We start from the raw sequence: 15,384 nt of genomic DNA, 5'->3' as shown, positions 1-15,384 counted from the left end.
AGGACAGGTTCCACTCAGAACAGGCCTTACCATGGTCGACCAAAGAAGTTGAGTGCACCTGCTCAGCGTCATATCCAGAGGTTGTCTTTGGGAAATAGATGTATGAGTGCTGCCAGCAGAGGTTGAAGGGGTGGGGATTCAGCCTGTCAGTGCTCAGACCATACGCCGCACACTGCATCATATTGATCTTCATGGCTGTCGTCCCAGAAGGAAGCCTCTTCTAAAGATGAGGCACAAGAAAGCCTGCAAACAGTTTGCTGAAGACAAGCAGAATAAGGACATGGATTCCTGGAACCATGTCCTGTGGTCCGATGAGACCAAGATAAACTTATTTGGTTCAGATGTTGTCAAGCAATTGTGGCGGCAACCAGGTGAGGAGTACAAAGACTAGTGTGTCTTGTCTACAGTCAAGCATGGTGGTGGGAGTGTCATGGTCTAGGCCTGCATGAGTGCTGCCGGCACTGGGGAGCTACAGTTCATTGAGGGAACCATGAATGCCAACATGTACTGTGACATACTGAAGCAGAGGATGATCCCCTCCCTTTGGAGACTGGGCCGCAGGGCAGTATTCCAACATGATAACGACCCCAAACACACCTCCAAGATGACCACTGCCTTGCTAAAGAAGCTGAGGGTAAAGGTGATGGACTCCAGACCTATTGAGCATCTGTGGGGCATCCTCAAATGGAAGGTGGGTGAGCACAAGGTCTCTAACATTCACCAACTCTGTGATGTCATCATGGAGGAGTGGAAGAAGACTCCAGTGGCAACATATGATGCTCTGGTGAACTGCATGCCCAAGAGGCTTAAGGCATTGCTGGACAATAATGGTGGCCACACAAAATATTGACACTTTGGGCCCAATTTGGACATTTCCACTTAGGGGTCTACTCACTTTTGTTCCCAATGGTTTAGACATTAATGGCTGTGTGTTGAGTTATTTTGAGGGGACAGCAAATTTACACTGTCATACAAGCTATACACTCACTACTTTACAATGTAGCAAAGTGTCATTTCTTCAGTGTTGTCACATGAAAAGATATAATAAAATATTTACAAAAATGTGAGGGGTGTACTCACTTTTGTGGGATACTGTATGTGTTTTTCTATTAGGGTCATAAGTATTTTGAGTGTTTTGAGAAAAGCTTGCCACCTTTTAGTCTGCAAGAAAAAACTGTGATATCTGTAGTTCTAAAATATTTAGAGAATTTTACTGATTAGGGAGACAATACTTAGTCAGGGAACGCCCATGTATTTTGTACTTATAAGTACTAATTCCTAAATGATTTTTGCACATTCAGTATATTTTATTTATGAATTAAGCTGTGCATATTTAATACAATTTTTTTCCTGTGTAATTTACATACAAATTTTACGTTTTTGCTAAAAAACGATTTTTGGTGAAGAATTTTGTTAAGATTTTTGGTGCACCTTAACAATCTTATTTTTTTCTTGCATATTTTTTGTGTGACTGGTTCAATTATTACTTTTTTAAGAATTTTCAATTACAAATTTTATTATGCTCTTATGTAATGTCCACATCTCCTTCCCATACGAAAATGTAGTATATGTCCCTTAGCTAAACACAGGGTTAAAAAGAGGCTTTAGATCATTCCACCAGGGAAATAGAAGGACTGGTGATCATTCTTTATTAATAATCTCACCAGCCCAAAAACATTTATGTCTTAAAGGGGCAGTAAACGCATATTCTACTTTATTAGAACAGAATAACACCATCGGCTAGATTACAAGTTTTGCGTTATGAGTGAAAGAGCAGCGTTAGGGGTTATAACGCTGCTTTTTCACTACCGCTGCTATTACGAGTCTTGTCAAAAAAGCTGTACCGCACACTTTTTTGGCCATAACGCAAATTAACTTAAATTAAGTCTTTTTTCAATGGGACTTCCATAGCGCCGATATTACAAGCTTTTTCTGGGAGGCCAAAAAGTGAGCGGTACAGCCTATACCGCAAGATTCGTAACGCAATCTAAAGTCAGTAGTTATGAGTTTTAAGCTACAAAGCTGTAGCATAAAACTCATAACTAAAGTGTTAAAAAGTACACTAACACCCATAAACTACCTATTAACCCCAAAACCGAGGCCCTCCCACATTGCAAACACTAAAATAAAATTATTAACCCCTATAGGATTGAGCTTGCATTCTATTGGCTGATTGGAACAGCCAATAGAATGTGAGCTCAATCCTATTGGCTGATTGGATCAGCCAATAGGATTGAAGCTCAATCCTATTGGCTGATGCAATTAACCAATAGGATTTTTTCACCTTTAATTCCAATTGGCTGATAGAATTATATCAGCCAATCGGAATTCAAGGGACGCCATCTTGGATGACGTCACTTAAAGGAACCTTCATTCTGGAAGAAGACTTCAATTGAAGAGGATGCTCCACGCCGGATGTCTTGAGGATGGACCTCATACGCGCTGGATGGATGAAGATTGAAGATGCCTTCTGGATGAAGACTTCTGCCTGCCTGAAGGACTGGCTTGAGGACTTCTTGCCATTTGGATGAAGACTTCTCCTGGCTTCATTGAGGATGGATGTCCGGTCTTCAAAACTGTAAGTGGATCTAGTTAGTGTTATTTTTTTTAAGGGTTTATTGGGTGGGTTTTATTTTTAGATTAGGGTTTGGGCACTTGAAAAAGAGCTAAATGCCCTTTTAAGGGCAATGCCCATCCAAATGCCCTTTTCAGGGCAATGGGGAGCTTAGGTTTTTTTAGTTAGGATTTTATTTGGGGGTTGGTTGTGTGGGTGGTGGGTTTTACTGTTGGGGGGTTGTTTGTATTTTTTTTTTACAGGTAAAAGAGCTGATTTCTTTGGGGCAATGCCCCAAAAAAGGCCCTTTAAGGGCTATTGGTAGTTTACTTTAGGCTAGGGGTTTTTTCTTTTTGTGGGCTTTTTTTATTTTGATAGGGCTATTAGATTAGGTTAATTAGTTTAAATATCTGATAATTTTTTATTTTGTGCAATGTAGTGTTTTTTTTGTAATTTAGGTATTTGTATTTAATTTAGGAAATTGATTTAATTGTAGTGTAAGGTTAGGTGTTAGTGTAAGACAGGTTAGGTTTTATTTCACATGTAAATTTATATTTATTTTAGCTAGGTAGTTAGTAAATAGTTAATAACTATTTAGTAACTATTCTACCTAGTTAAAATAAATACAAACTTGCCTGTAAAATAAAAATAAACCCTATGCTAGATACAATGTAACTCTTATTTATATTGCAGCTAGCTTAGGGTTTATTTAACATCTAAGTATTTAGTTTTAAATAGGAATTATTTAGTTATTAATAGTAGGTTTTATTTAGATTTATTTTAATTATATTAAAGTTAGGCTGTGTTAGGGTTAGATTTAGGGTTAGTTTTAGGGGTTAATATGTTTATTATAGTGGCGGCGATGTCTGGAGCAGCAGATTAGGGGTTAATAAATGTAGGTAGGGGGCGGCAATGTTAGGGGTGGCAGATTAGGGGTTACAAATATTTAATTACTGTTTGCGATGCAGGAGTGCGGCAGTTTAGGGGTTAATATGTTTATTATAGTGTCTGCAATGTCCGGAGCAGCAGATTAGGGGTTAATAAGTATAATGTAGGTGTCGGTGATGTCAGGGGCGGCAGATTAAGGGTTAATAAGTGTAAGATTAGGGGTGTTTAGACTCGGGGTTCATGTTAGGGTGTTAGGTGTAAACATAAATTTTGTTTCCCCATAGGAATCAATGGGACTGCGTTACGGAACTTAATGCTGCTTTTTGGCAGGTGTTAGACCTTTTATAGCCGGCTCTCCCCATTGATGTCTATGGGGAAATCATGCGTAAAACCAGTTCACCGCAGCTTTCAGCAGCGCTGGTATTGGAGTGCGGTATGGAGCTCAATTTTGCTCTATGCTCACTTCTTGCCTGATAGCGCCAGGTTTTTATAAACCTGTAATACCAGCGCTGTAGGGAAGTGAGCAGTGACAATAACGTGTAAGTTAGCACCGCACCGCTCATAACGCAAAACTCGTAATATAGCCGCATGTTTGCTACAATAGTTTTTCAATGATTAAACTTCACCAAACTGTCTTTATTTGGAGTAGCGAATCCATACGTGAGTCTGGAGAGGGCAGGGCTTTCCACTGTCAATGCATTCACAAAATTTCCATTGTTTGACATCAGCATAAATGATAAGATAGCATAATAATAATATGCTTTAACTCATTTTTATTGCATTATTGTGTATTAAGTTCAGTGCTACAACATGTGATGTCATTTTTTCAGGCATAAATTACTCAAGGTAAAGTATAGTCTTACTGGTCAATTCCTCAAAACCTCAGTTTGTCTCAATAAGAGATTAATTAGCCTGCCTCATAAATTTTCCTGTCCACATTGTTTGAAAAATAAACTGTGTAACTGTATACAATGACGTATTGTTCACATACAGGGAGTGCAGAATTATTAGGCAAATTAGTATTTTGACCACATCATCCTCTTTATGCATGTTGTCTTACTCCAGGCTGTATAGGCTCGAAAGCCTACTACCAATTAAGCATATTAGGTGATGTGCATCTCTGTAATGAGAAGGGGTGTGGTCTAATGACATCAACACCCTATATCAGGTGTGCATAATTATTAGGCAACTTCCTTTCCTTTGGCAAAATGGGTCAAAAGAAGGACTTGACAGGCTCAGAAAAGTAAAAAATAGTGAGATATCTTGCAGAGGGATGCAGCACTCTTAAAATTGCAAAGCTTCTGAAGCGTGATAATCGAACAATCAGGCATTTCATTCAAAATAGTCAACAGGGTCGCAAGAAGCGTGTGGAAAAACCAAGGCGCAAAATAACTGCCCATGAACTGAGAAAAGTCAAGCGTACAGCTGCCAAGATGCCACTTGCCACCAGTTTGGCCATATTTCAGAGCTGCAACATCACTGGAGTGCCCAAAAGCACAAGGTGTGCAATACTCAGAGACATGGCCAAGGTAAGAAAGGCTGAAAGACGAGCACCACTGAACAAGACACACAAGCTGAAACGTCAAGACTGGGCCAAGAAATATCTCAAGACTGATTTTTCTAAGGTTTTATGGACTGATGAAATGAGAGTGAGTCTTGATGGGCCAGATGGATGGGCCCGTGGCTGGATTGGTAAAGGGCAGAGAGCTCCAGTCCGACTCAGATGTCAGCAAGGTGGAGGTGGAGTACTGGTTTGGGCTGGTATCATCAAAGATGAGCTTGTGGGGCCTTTTCGGGTTGAGAATGGAGTCAATCTCAACTCCCAGTCCTACTGCCAGTTTCTGGAAGACACCTTCTTCAAGCAGTGGTACAGGAAGAAGTCTGCATCCTTCAAGAAAAACATGATTTTCATGCAGGACAATGCTCCATCACACGCGTCCAAGTACTCCACAGCGTGACTGGCAAGAAAGGGTATAAAAGAAGAAAATCTAATGACATGGCCTCCTTGTTCACCTGATCTGAACCCCATTGAGAACCTGTGGTCCATCATCAAATGTGAGATTTACAAGGAGGGAAAACAGTACACCTCTCTGAACAGTGTCTGGGAGGCTGTGGTTGCTGCTGCACGCAATGTTGATGGTGAACAGATCAAAACACTGACAGAATCCATGGATGGCAGGCTTTTGAGTGTCCTTGCAAAGAAAGGTGGCTATATTGGTCACTGATTTGTTTTTGTTTTGTTTTTGAATGTCAGAAATGTATATTTGTGAATGTTGAGATGTTATATTGGTTTCACTGGTAAAAATAAATAATTGAAATGGGTATATATTTGTTTTTTGTTAAGTTGCCTAATAATTATGCACAGTAATAGTCAACTGCACTCACAGATATCCCCCTAAAATAGCTATAACTAAAAACAAACTAAAAACTACTTCCAAAACTATTCAGCTTTGATATTAATGAGTTTTTTGGGTTCATTGAGAACATGGTTGTTGTTCAATAATAAAATTAATCCTCAAAAATACAACTTGCCTAATAATTCTGCACTCCCTGTATATTCACGTGAGGCATCTTATCACAGAGAAATCAATAATAAAACATGAACTAAGAATTATTTTGATTGGCTATTTGCCTGCATTTGTACGCCAACATTTTAGGTAAATTTTGATTGTATTAGTCATCTGTTAATAAACTTAACTAGAACATTAAAAGCCTCTAGCACTTAATATTTAATAAAAATAGGTATTTGGCTTTTTTGCTTAAATCAAATAAATATTGTTTTATCCTTTCTTCCTGCCCAGTCTGCTCTCTTTACTATTAGACAGAACCGTATTTCCTGTACTTAGATAAACTATTAATTTAAGGTGTCACAAAGGCAATCTATTTGTTTGCTAACAATCAATTCATTGATTAGGTCACTGAGAGTTCTGGCTTTCAATTAAATATTATAATCAATCTGATAAAGGGAAAAAATGATTGAAGCTAAGTATTGATATACAGGTAAACGCATTATACAGTCCTGTATGCCGGAGGGGTACAGAAGGGTTATACAGCCTTTCACTCTAAAGAGTTTAGAAGGTCTCAAATACAGATTTAAAAGTGACAACTTTCACAAACTATTTCAATTTGGTCAGTGTTTTGTGCATAAAAACACAATATTTTTCAACAATAACTCTATTATTTTGACAGTAATTTAAAACCTAGATTATGTACCAGTATATTGCAGAATCACTGATATATATTTCTCTTCTCTTAGGTTGGAGGACATACTATGTTGCCAATTCGTTGGATGCCCCCTGAGAGTATCATGTATAGGAAGTTCACTACAGAAAGCGATGTTTGGAGTTTAGGGGTGGTATTATGGGAAATTTTCACCTATGGAAAACAGCCTTGGTATCAGCTTTCAAACAATGAGGTTTGTATTTGCAGAACAAGTGTTTATTTTCTGTGTTCAGTTAAAAGCATTTCCTTGTTTAAAATGTAAAAAGTCAGAACAGACAGCGTTTAAGGCAAAAATCTCAGTAACAGACGTAAAAGGATAAGTAAGTGAAAATTAAGCTTAAATGTTTCAGATAGAACATACTTTTAATATATATATATACAGAGAAGAACAGAAAAGCACTCCAAAGGTCTTGCATTAAGGTAGTCACTTTATTTAGTGAACGTTTTCGGGCCCAAAATGACCCATCCTCAGACTTACAGAAACAATGTTACTTACCACCAACCGTGTTATAAAGGCAAACAACACAAACGAACGTGAACACGCTCTCCACGGTAGACACGCCCCCTGAACTGGGAGACATCATCGTCCATGGCAACGTGTGTACATAATTAATAAAACAAATGATCTCATCTACAACAATTACATAATAGGGGAAAAAACATCAGAGCAATAAAACAAACAACCTGTCAAACCGCGATGCCCAAAACCACTCAGTATGTACAAATCAGTCATGCGTGGTTACCATAGAAACCAAAGCCAGCAGACGCGATACCGGAAATGGTAATATCTGTTCATACTGGGAGGTGGAGCATCGGGGTTGTCAGGCAACCAGTAAACACATCAGATACTGTAGAATAAAGCAGACAGAGTTACGATCAGATGGAACAGGTAAGGGAGATGACAATTGGAGAGCGTGGGATGCCAAAATACTAGGCATATTTAAACCAAACGCAAATGATCCAGTCAAATCTAGTATATTGTGCGGTCTGACAGGAGAAAGACTATTTGGCAAAACAATGCTAGAAAGTGTAGAAGGAGGGACAATAACAAAAGTGGGCAGAATATCAACTAAATAGTTAATAAAAACTAGATAGTAAATAAAAACAGAGTAGGAGAGCTAGATATTCAATATAATATGGGATATAGGCATTACAGTAAGATAAACTCCCAAAGATGATTGATGAGCACTAAACAAAAGGGAAGTCCATACACACAATGATGATTCACAGCAATGGATAGCTTATAGGAAGGAATCGTGGATCTCAGATGTACAAGATTATAAAAATCTATAATATATATATATTACATTAACCTCTCTGTTGCTTAGTATACTGTACTTTGTTGAGATTTTTTTATGAGCACATACTGAGGCAGGCTTAAGAGCTTGCACATAACGTGAGCACTATGTGTTTAACACTGTTATAAACATTGTGTCAAGTACTGCTCAAGACACATGCACCCCTGAGCCTTCCTCAGTATGACAAAGGATAGTGTAGTATTTTATTTAGACTAATAATAGAATACAACTAAATAATGAAGCACTCAAATGTAATAACCCCTTCCAAATCGTATTAAACCGTGTACAATAATTTCTATGCCACCCCATTTTAGTAGAAGAGCCAAGGTTTGAATTCATAAATCTGCTCAAATTATAAAAAAAATGATATAACAAGAAGCTTAAGCAGGCAAAATGTTTAAATAACAGGAAAAAGTTCAAAATGCCTTTAAAAAGCTCCTGGAAAGTGTCAGCCTGATTAACTAAATTGCTTCAATTTTCCCTGTACAAAGCATAGAGGATACTATTACACCTACAATTCATTTGCATTAAATAAATTAAATAATTTTTTTGTCTAATGAACTGACATGGCTTTGATTTTGAAAACCCTGTAAAAAGACCTGCATAGCACTTTGAACAGGGATTCTAATGGTTTGGAAACAAGCAAAGTGAAACGGTCTGCGCTCACTGTTTATGCTTTATCCACAAACCAGCTGTCTCTGAAAATCTCAAAGGGAGGCAAGATAAAAATAGAAACATAGAATTAGACTGTAGATAAGAACCAAAAAGGCCCATCAAGTCTACCCACATCCTTTGTGCAGTGTAAACATATTTCTTAGGATAAGCTTATGTGTGTCGCAGGCATTTTTTTATTATTTTAAATTCCTTGTTTTTACTACCTGCTTCCTCACATTTTTACTGTACCTGCTACCCTTTTGCTTAAGATTGTGACCCCTTGGTTTGTTCATTTTTTTTGTTTGTTTTTTGTGGAAAATGCTTTTTCCCCTGGAGCCCTCTTCCAATATCACTAAAGAACATGTTAAGCAAAACAGGCCCTAGAGCTGACCCTTGGGGAACACCACTAGTAAATGACCCCTCATTTGAATGTACTCCATTAATTTAAACCCTCTGACTTCTATCCTTAAGCCAGCATTCTACCCACTTAACTATCTTAGTATCTACTCAAAGGCAACATTTTGTGATTATGTTTGTTGTGTTAAATGATTTGCTAAAGTCCTACCTGGTCTATTAATTTAGCTACATGGTCAAACAAATCGCTTAGATTAGTCTGACATGATCTTCCAACAGTTAAGCCATGCTGTCCTTTGTCTTCTAAATTGTTTATCTAAAGGTAAGGCACAAGTCTTTCCTTTAAAAGAGTTTCCATTAATTTACCATTTACAATTGAGGTCAAACTAAAAGAGAAAGAAAGTCTGTGTGATCACATAAAGCAGCCAGAATATATCCACAATACTTTTATAAAGGGATTGCCTAATTGAAGTAGTTTTTAACCACCTCAAACATAACAATTGCCAATAAACCACCAGTATCACTGGTGTCTACATTGTAGGCATGAGAGACTCTCTATCCATATCTCACAGTGTAAAAGTGTATCTACTGATTGTGCTCAACATCAGGGCATTCCTCTCACTTTGTCTTAAGTGGACATTCAACCGCTGAGCACTACTATAATAGAATGGTTGCTATTCATCATGCTAGTGTTCTACCTCATGTGCGTGCAGCTGTCTTCAAAGCCTTTCTAGTTGATGAAACTTTGTATCATCATAGTAGGCACTGCCATCTTGGAGGTTAGATGTCCTCACACCCTGTCATAGAAGTGGTGGGCATCCAATATTGCCAGATGTTTGACAGCTATATTATCCACTTTGGGTTTGAGTGCATGATACAAACCAGAAGCTTTATCAAAAAAACAAAGGTAAAAAAACTAAAAAAGGATAGTTCTCTGTAAACCATCCAAAAAACAATATTAAGGACAAAAAGGTACGCTAAAAAACAGCTAACCTATTAAGTATGGAAATAAAGCAATCAATACATAAGTGTGCTTCAAAATTTATATATAAATTTAATATACATATATACTACGTTAAAATACGACCACCGGCGGTTGGAAGACTCAACAAACAATCAATCAAGCTCACAAATTTATATAGCAAACAGACAAATCTATCATGTCTAAAATAGCAAATATATAAAAAGAAGGGCCAATTATGCCAACTGAGTGGATACAAAGTCCAGCTTCAAAGATAAAGAATGTTGCAGTCTCCTAATAAAAAGAACCAATTGAGGCGTGTGATTAGTTCCTTCTTGGTTATATGGAGCAAAAAAGTTGTGTTGCAAATGATGCGTGTAACAGGATTAACAGTACCTTCCTCCTTGTGACACCCGGTATACCTCACCACTCTATCTTTTATGTTGTGTGGTTGCACCATGCGCTGGTATCCTTAGGTGACCTGTTCTACTCCTTCTCTGTTCTTAGGTAGCGTTCTCCTTCCGGTTTCTCCAATAGCGGTCCCGTGTATATTCTCCTCCAATCCGGTTGGAGGCTTTAGGAGGCTTTAGGCGTGTTATTCAAAAAACACTTCAAGCGAATCCTTTCTTTGGCCGTCACAGCAGAGCACTCTGCAAAATATTGGGAGATACTCGTCTATGCGTTTCAGCTCTTAGTGAGCCTTTATCAAGACGTATCTCTTCCCCAATATAAGAGGCGTTCCTTTGGACTGAGCAACCAGTATAAATAAAGACTGGATATTGGTTTAGCTGTTTTTTAGCGCACCTTTTTCTCCTTAACAAACCAGAAGCTTTACATTTCTGCAGCCGCTGCATTGCTCTGTATTTTTCTTGAGGGTTTTTAATATTAACTATATTATATACATTTTAAACTTTGCAAGAAAAACATAAAAATATAGAACTCTTTCTTGGTATCATGCATGCTAACCCACATGGTGAGAGAATGGCAGTGGACAGTAAGAAAATGCCAGCTTCACAAATTTTCACACCTCTACGGAGTTAAAATAGAAGAATTGCTTTAAAGAGATCTACATTCACCAGAGGAACAACTATATTAACTAATCATAGCATTTTGGTATATATGCAAATTAAATGTTGTTTTTTTTAAATATTTGTAGACATATTTGTGTGTCTTTTGAGTTCACCACAGATGAAGGATACACCCACAAAAAAAATATATTTTACACCACTGGTCTAGGCTTGCTAAGCAAAATACTCTGAGGTGCTAATTTTGTTCTTAAAAACTAGTATGTACAACTATTATGTTATTGAAAGTTAAATAAAAATTGGCATAGGGCAATGGTTAAATGGATACTGAACACAATTGTTGTTCTTTTGTGATTCAGATAGAGCATGCAATTTTAAGCAACTTTCTAATTTACTCCTATTATCAATTTTTCTTCATTCTCTTGGTATCTTTATTTGAAAAAGCAGGAATTTAAACTTACAAGTAGGCCCATTTTTGGTTCAGCACCCGAGTAGCGCTTGCTGATTGGTGGCTAAATGGAGTGATAACAAAAATGCTAAAAACTCTCTGGTACCTTAGGCGTTTTTCTCTGAGCTCCTAAAAGGGTTAAACCTAGTGAAGACTATGGAAGCCAATATAATTTTACAATACCCAAACATTAAACTCACTCATAGTTTTTCACTGGAAACAGAGAGGGCTGGAGTGTATTCTATATGATAATGAAACCCTGACCCTTCTACATGCTGCACAGTGATTATTTGATATGTGCAAGAGCTTATGTCTTTATGTCTGTCCTAATTGGTCAAGATAACACTAAAATTCATTTTCAAGGGGTAAGCTCCAGGCTTTCAAAGCGATTAAAATGTTACTAACAACATTACAATTTTAAATGCTTTTAAAACATTTATTTTGGAAGCAGATCTTTTACAATTTAATGATGAATTTCTGATGCATACAAACATGGCATAAAATGTCCCTTTAATAGAAATTGCCTTACCACATTTTCAAAGGTATTTTTTTTTACTTGTCTATTTAAATTACTACACTATATACATCTAGTATTTTAACCCGTCCAATTTTGTTCTTGGCTAGATTTTATAAAATACGTCTGTAAAAGTAAATTATATTATACTCTACAAATTATTCAACAAAGTATACGAAAAATGATATCATCATTGCCTGATAAGTATAACATAAATTGGGAACAAAGTAGTTTTCCATCCAGAAATTATTTTCCACATGACATATGAGCTTAGTAAAAGAAAATTGCTGGTATTGCAGAAGTAAAATTGTATATAAATGCTATAATTCATGAGCAGTGTAAGAAATTCTACTGAAAGACATCTGGCAACACTGGGATGTATCCTATAGATGATAAACATTTGTTAAACATTGTAAGTGTTGTTCACCATTTAGTACGCCAACATTTATTCGGTGGCTTATGCACTGCCCATCTGAATGATTCCACATTTATTGGACGCTGTAATGCAAAAAAGTTTAACAAAAAACTCTCAACAAAAATACTAAATAATATATTGTAGTGTACTTTAAATGTAATTACTGTTTGAAATTGACATGGAAGTGAATTGAATATCTTTTATTCAAAGAATAGAGCACAGATAACAAGTAGTTTGGGTTTGACCTATATAATACATGTATTTTAAAGATACATACAAGTTAAAGGGTCATACAAGTACAAAAAAATTATCTAATGTGTCAGAGCATTTTGTTATTGCATTTTTGCTGTTAACCCCGTGAAGAGGTTAAACACACTCTTCCCATTCAGCATTGCACCAGCAGCTCTTGTCAACTGCTGGTGCAACGCCGCCCCCTGCAGATTCGGGGCCTATTGACCGCTAGCAGGGGTGTCAATCAACCCGATCGTATTCATTCGGGTTGATTTCCCGCGACGTCTGTCCGCCTCGTCACAGCAGGCGGACAGGTTATGGAGCAGCGGTCTTTAGAAACAAGGCCCTTCAAGCTCCTTACGGAACTTGATAAATGGGCCCCATAAAGTTAGCTCCAGAGCAGCAATGCACTAGTGGGAGCTAACTGAACACATCTGGTGAACCAATGAAAAGCCACCAATCACCTGCTACCTTTCAGTAATGTTACCTAGGTATGCTCTTCAACAAAGAATACCAAGAGAATGAAGTACATTTGATAATTGAAGTAAATTGAAAAGTTTCCTAAAAATTCATGTTCTATCTGAATCATGATAGTTTACTTTTGATCAAGCTTTTCACTGGTATTTTTACTGTTAAACTTAAGAGTTGTTTTAATTATTGACAATTTACCTGAATTAAATTATAGCATTGATGGTGTTATAAGCAATTATTATTTTCCATGTTAGTTTGATGTTAACATGTATGGAGGGGTGTTTTTAAAGGGACAGTCTACACCAGAATTGTTATTGTTTTAAAAGATAGATAATCCCTTTTTTACCCATTCCCCAGTTTTGCATAACCAACACAGTTATATTTATATATTTTTTACCTCTGTGATTATCTTGTATCTAAGCCTCTGCAAACTGCCCCTTTATTTTAGTTCTTTTGACAGACTTGCAATTTAGCCAATCAGTGATGGCTCCCAGGTAACTTCACGTGCATGAGCACAGTGTTATCTATATGAAAAACATGAACTAACACCCTCTAGTGGTGAAAAACCTGTTAAAATGCATTCTTAAGAGGCGGCCTTCAAGGTCTAAGAAATTAGCATATGAACCTCCTAGGTTAAGCTTTCAACTAAGAATACCAAGAGAACAAAGAAAAATTGGTGATAAAAGTAAATTGGAAAATTGTTTAAAATTACATGCCCTATCTGAATCATGAAAGTTTTTTTTGGACTAGACTGTCCCTTTAAGTTTTGTGCTGCTCTAGGCAGTTAAAAAATTGCTGCCCCTCAAGCTCCTCACTTTAACCTTCGTAGATCATATTTACCTTATTACAAATAAACTGAGAAGTTAATTATTTACTAATTCCTTTCAGATTCTTAACCATGCTTCTTCTGTGAGTTACTTTTAGATCTGTTATAAATCATTTCTGTTTATTTGGAGACTGTAGAAGTGGCAAGGAATTTTGGAACCAAACTGTTCCTCACAATTTGCTGCCCCCCTATATTTCTGCTGACTTAAGCCTACACCAATTCTAGTATGGTTCCTAATATTTGTATTCTATTATGTTGCTACATATATAACTGCATGATTTTTTTTCTTTAAGGTTATTGAGTGCATTACTCAAGGTCGAGTATTACAGCGACCTCGAACCTGCCCGAAGGAAGTCTATGATCTAATGTTGGGTTGTTGGCAGAGGGAGCCTCACATGAGATTGAACATCAAGGAAATTCACAGCCTTCTTCAGAACTTGTCCAAGGCATCTCCTGTATATCTTGATATTCTCGGCTAACATATCAAGGGCTACATATATGGGCTTGATGAATGAATGTGGTGAACTGCTGCTGAACTCCATAAAATGCATTATAACCTCTGACAGTATTATTAACAAAGATGCTGAGAAGATTTTAAAGGGCAAGCAACACAAACGTATCCACCTATAGACACAGTATTGACTATTTACCATGAATAAGTTGTATCTTTTTCTCTTTTTTCTGGTCTTCTTTTTACCTTCCCACCTTTCTTAAGTCTCTTTGATCTTCTCACCATTCCTTCTTCTCTAAGCTTTTGCATTTATGTAAATCAGCATACATAGACAAAGGCCTTAAAACCGTCTCTGTTTATCAGCATCCACGCATGTCTGTCTACTACATCTTACAATGCCTTCTTATATTCCTGCCTTCGATGTGGATAAAAAAAGGGAAAAAAATTACATGACACGAACTTTTCGTCTTCTGTACATATCTTTAGAGTTTCTACTGACTCTATTTCATCTTTACTTTTACTTTTTTTTCACACTAATGTAAAAAAAAAAAAGAAAAAAAAAGAAAACAGTTTCTGGAGAAGTTGTGTATGTGATTGCAGGAAAAAATTAAACAAACAAACAAAAAAAGAAACAATCTGTTATGTAAAGATATTGTCAATGGAGTGACATTTAACAGTCTACCTAAACAACCTGAAGAAATACAATCAATACATATTCAACAATAATATAAAGCTCCCTTCTGAGTGCTTCACTTTTACCATTATTGTTAAGTAGCACAAAGTAGCGAGTGATCTGTTGCCTGCTTGCCATATTGTACCTCACAATATTCTGTCCTTACCTGTTTCCTCAATGCAGTAAAACACCAGTATTATATGATGTATTAAAGAAAATCTACTGATTCAAAGGGACTCACATCATCACAATGTGATGCTGAATTTACTTTAATTAGTGTCCAAAAGACAATCTCATTTAGTGGTTTGCAAAAGCCTTCTGTAGAACAAAGTGTGCACATGGTCTATGTTGGCCATTTCTTTGTGGGCTACAAAACACATGGTTTTGTATTATGATAGT

General features: G+C 36.9%; 1 protein-coding gene across 1 annotated transcript in view; it reads left to right on the top strand.

The window, feature by feature from the left end:
• NTRK2 (neurotrophic receptor tyrosine kinase 2) overlaps positions 1-14,760 on the top strand; it is a 389,365-nt gene extending 374,605 nt beyond the window's left edge. Inside the window, exons 15-16 of the mRNA XM_053702438.1 lie at positions 6,699-6,857; positions 14,155-14,760. Of these exons, the coding sequence (XP_053558413.1) occupies positions 6,699-6,857; positions 14,155-14,340 (345 nt within the window). The 3' untranslated portion in view covers positions 14,341-14,760. The remainder of the gene's footprint in view (positions 1-6,698; positions 6,858-14,154) is intronic.
• The last annotated feature ends 624 nt before the right edge of the window (positions 14,761-15,384 follow it).

Source organism: Bombina bombina, chromosome 2 (genome assembly GCF_027579735.1).
Source record: "Bombina bombina isolate aBomBom1 chromosome 2, aBomBom1.pri, whole genome shotgun sequence".
NCBI lineage: Eukaryota > Metazoa > Chordata > Amphibia > Anura > Bombinatoridae > Bombina > Bombina bombina.
Note: the sequence above shows the minus strand (reverse complement) of the source record. Positions and strands in the feature narration are given on the sequence as shown.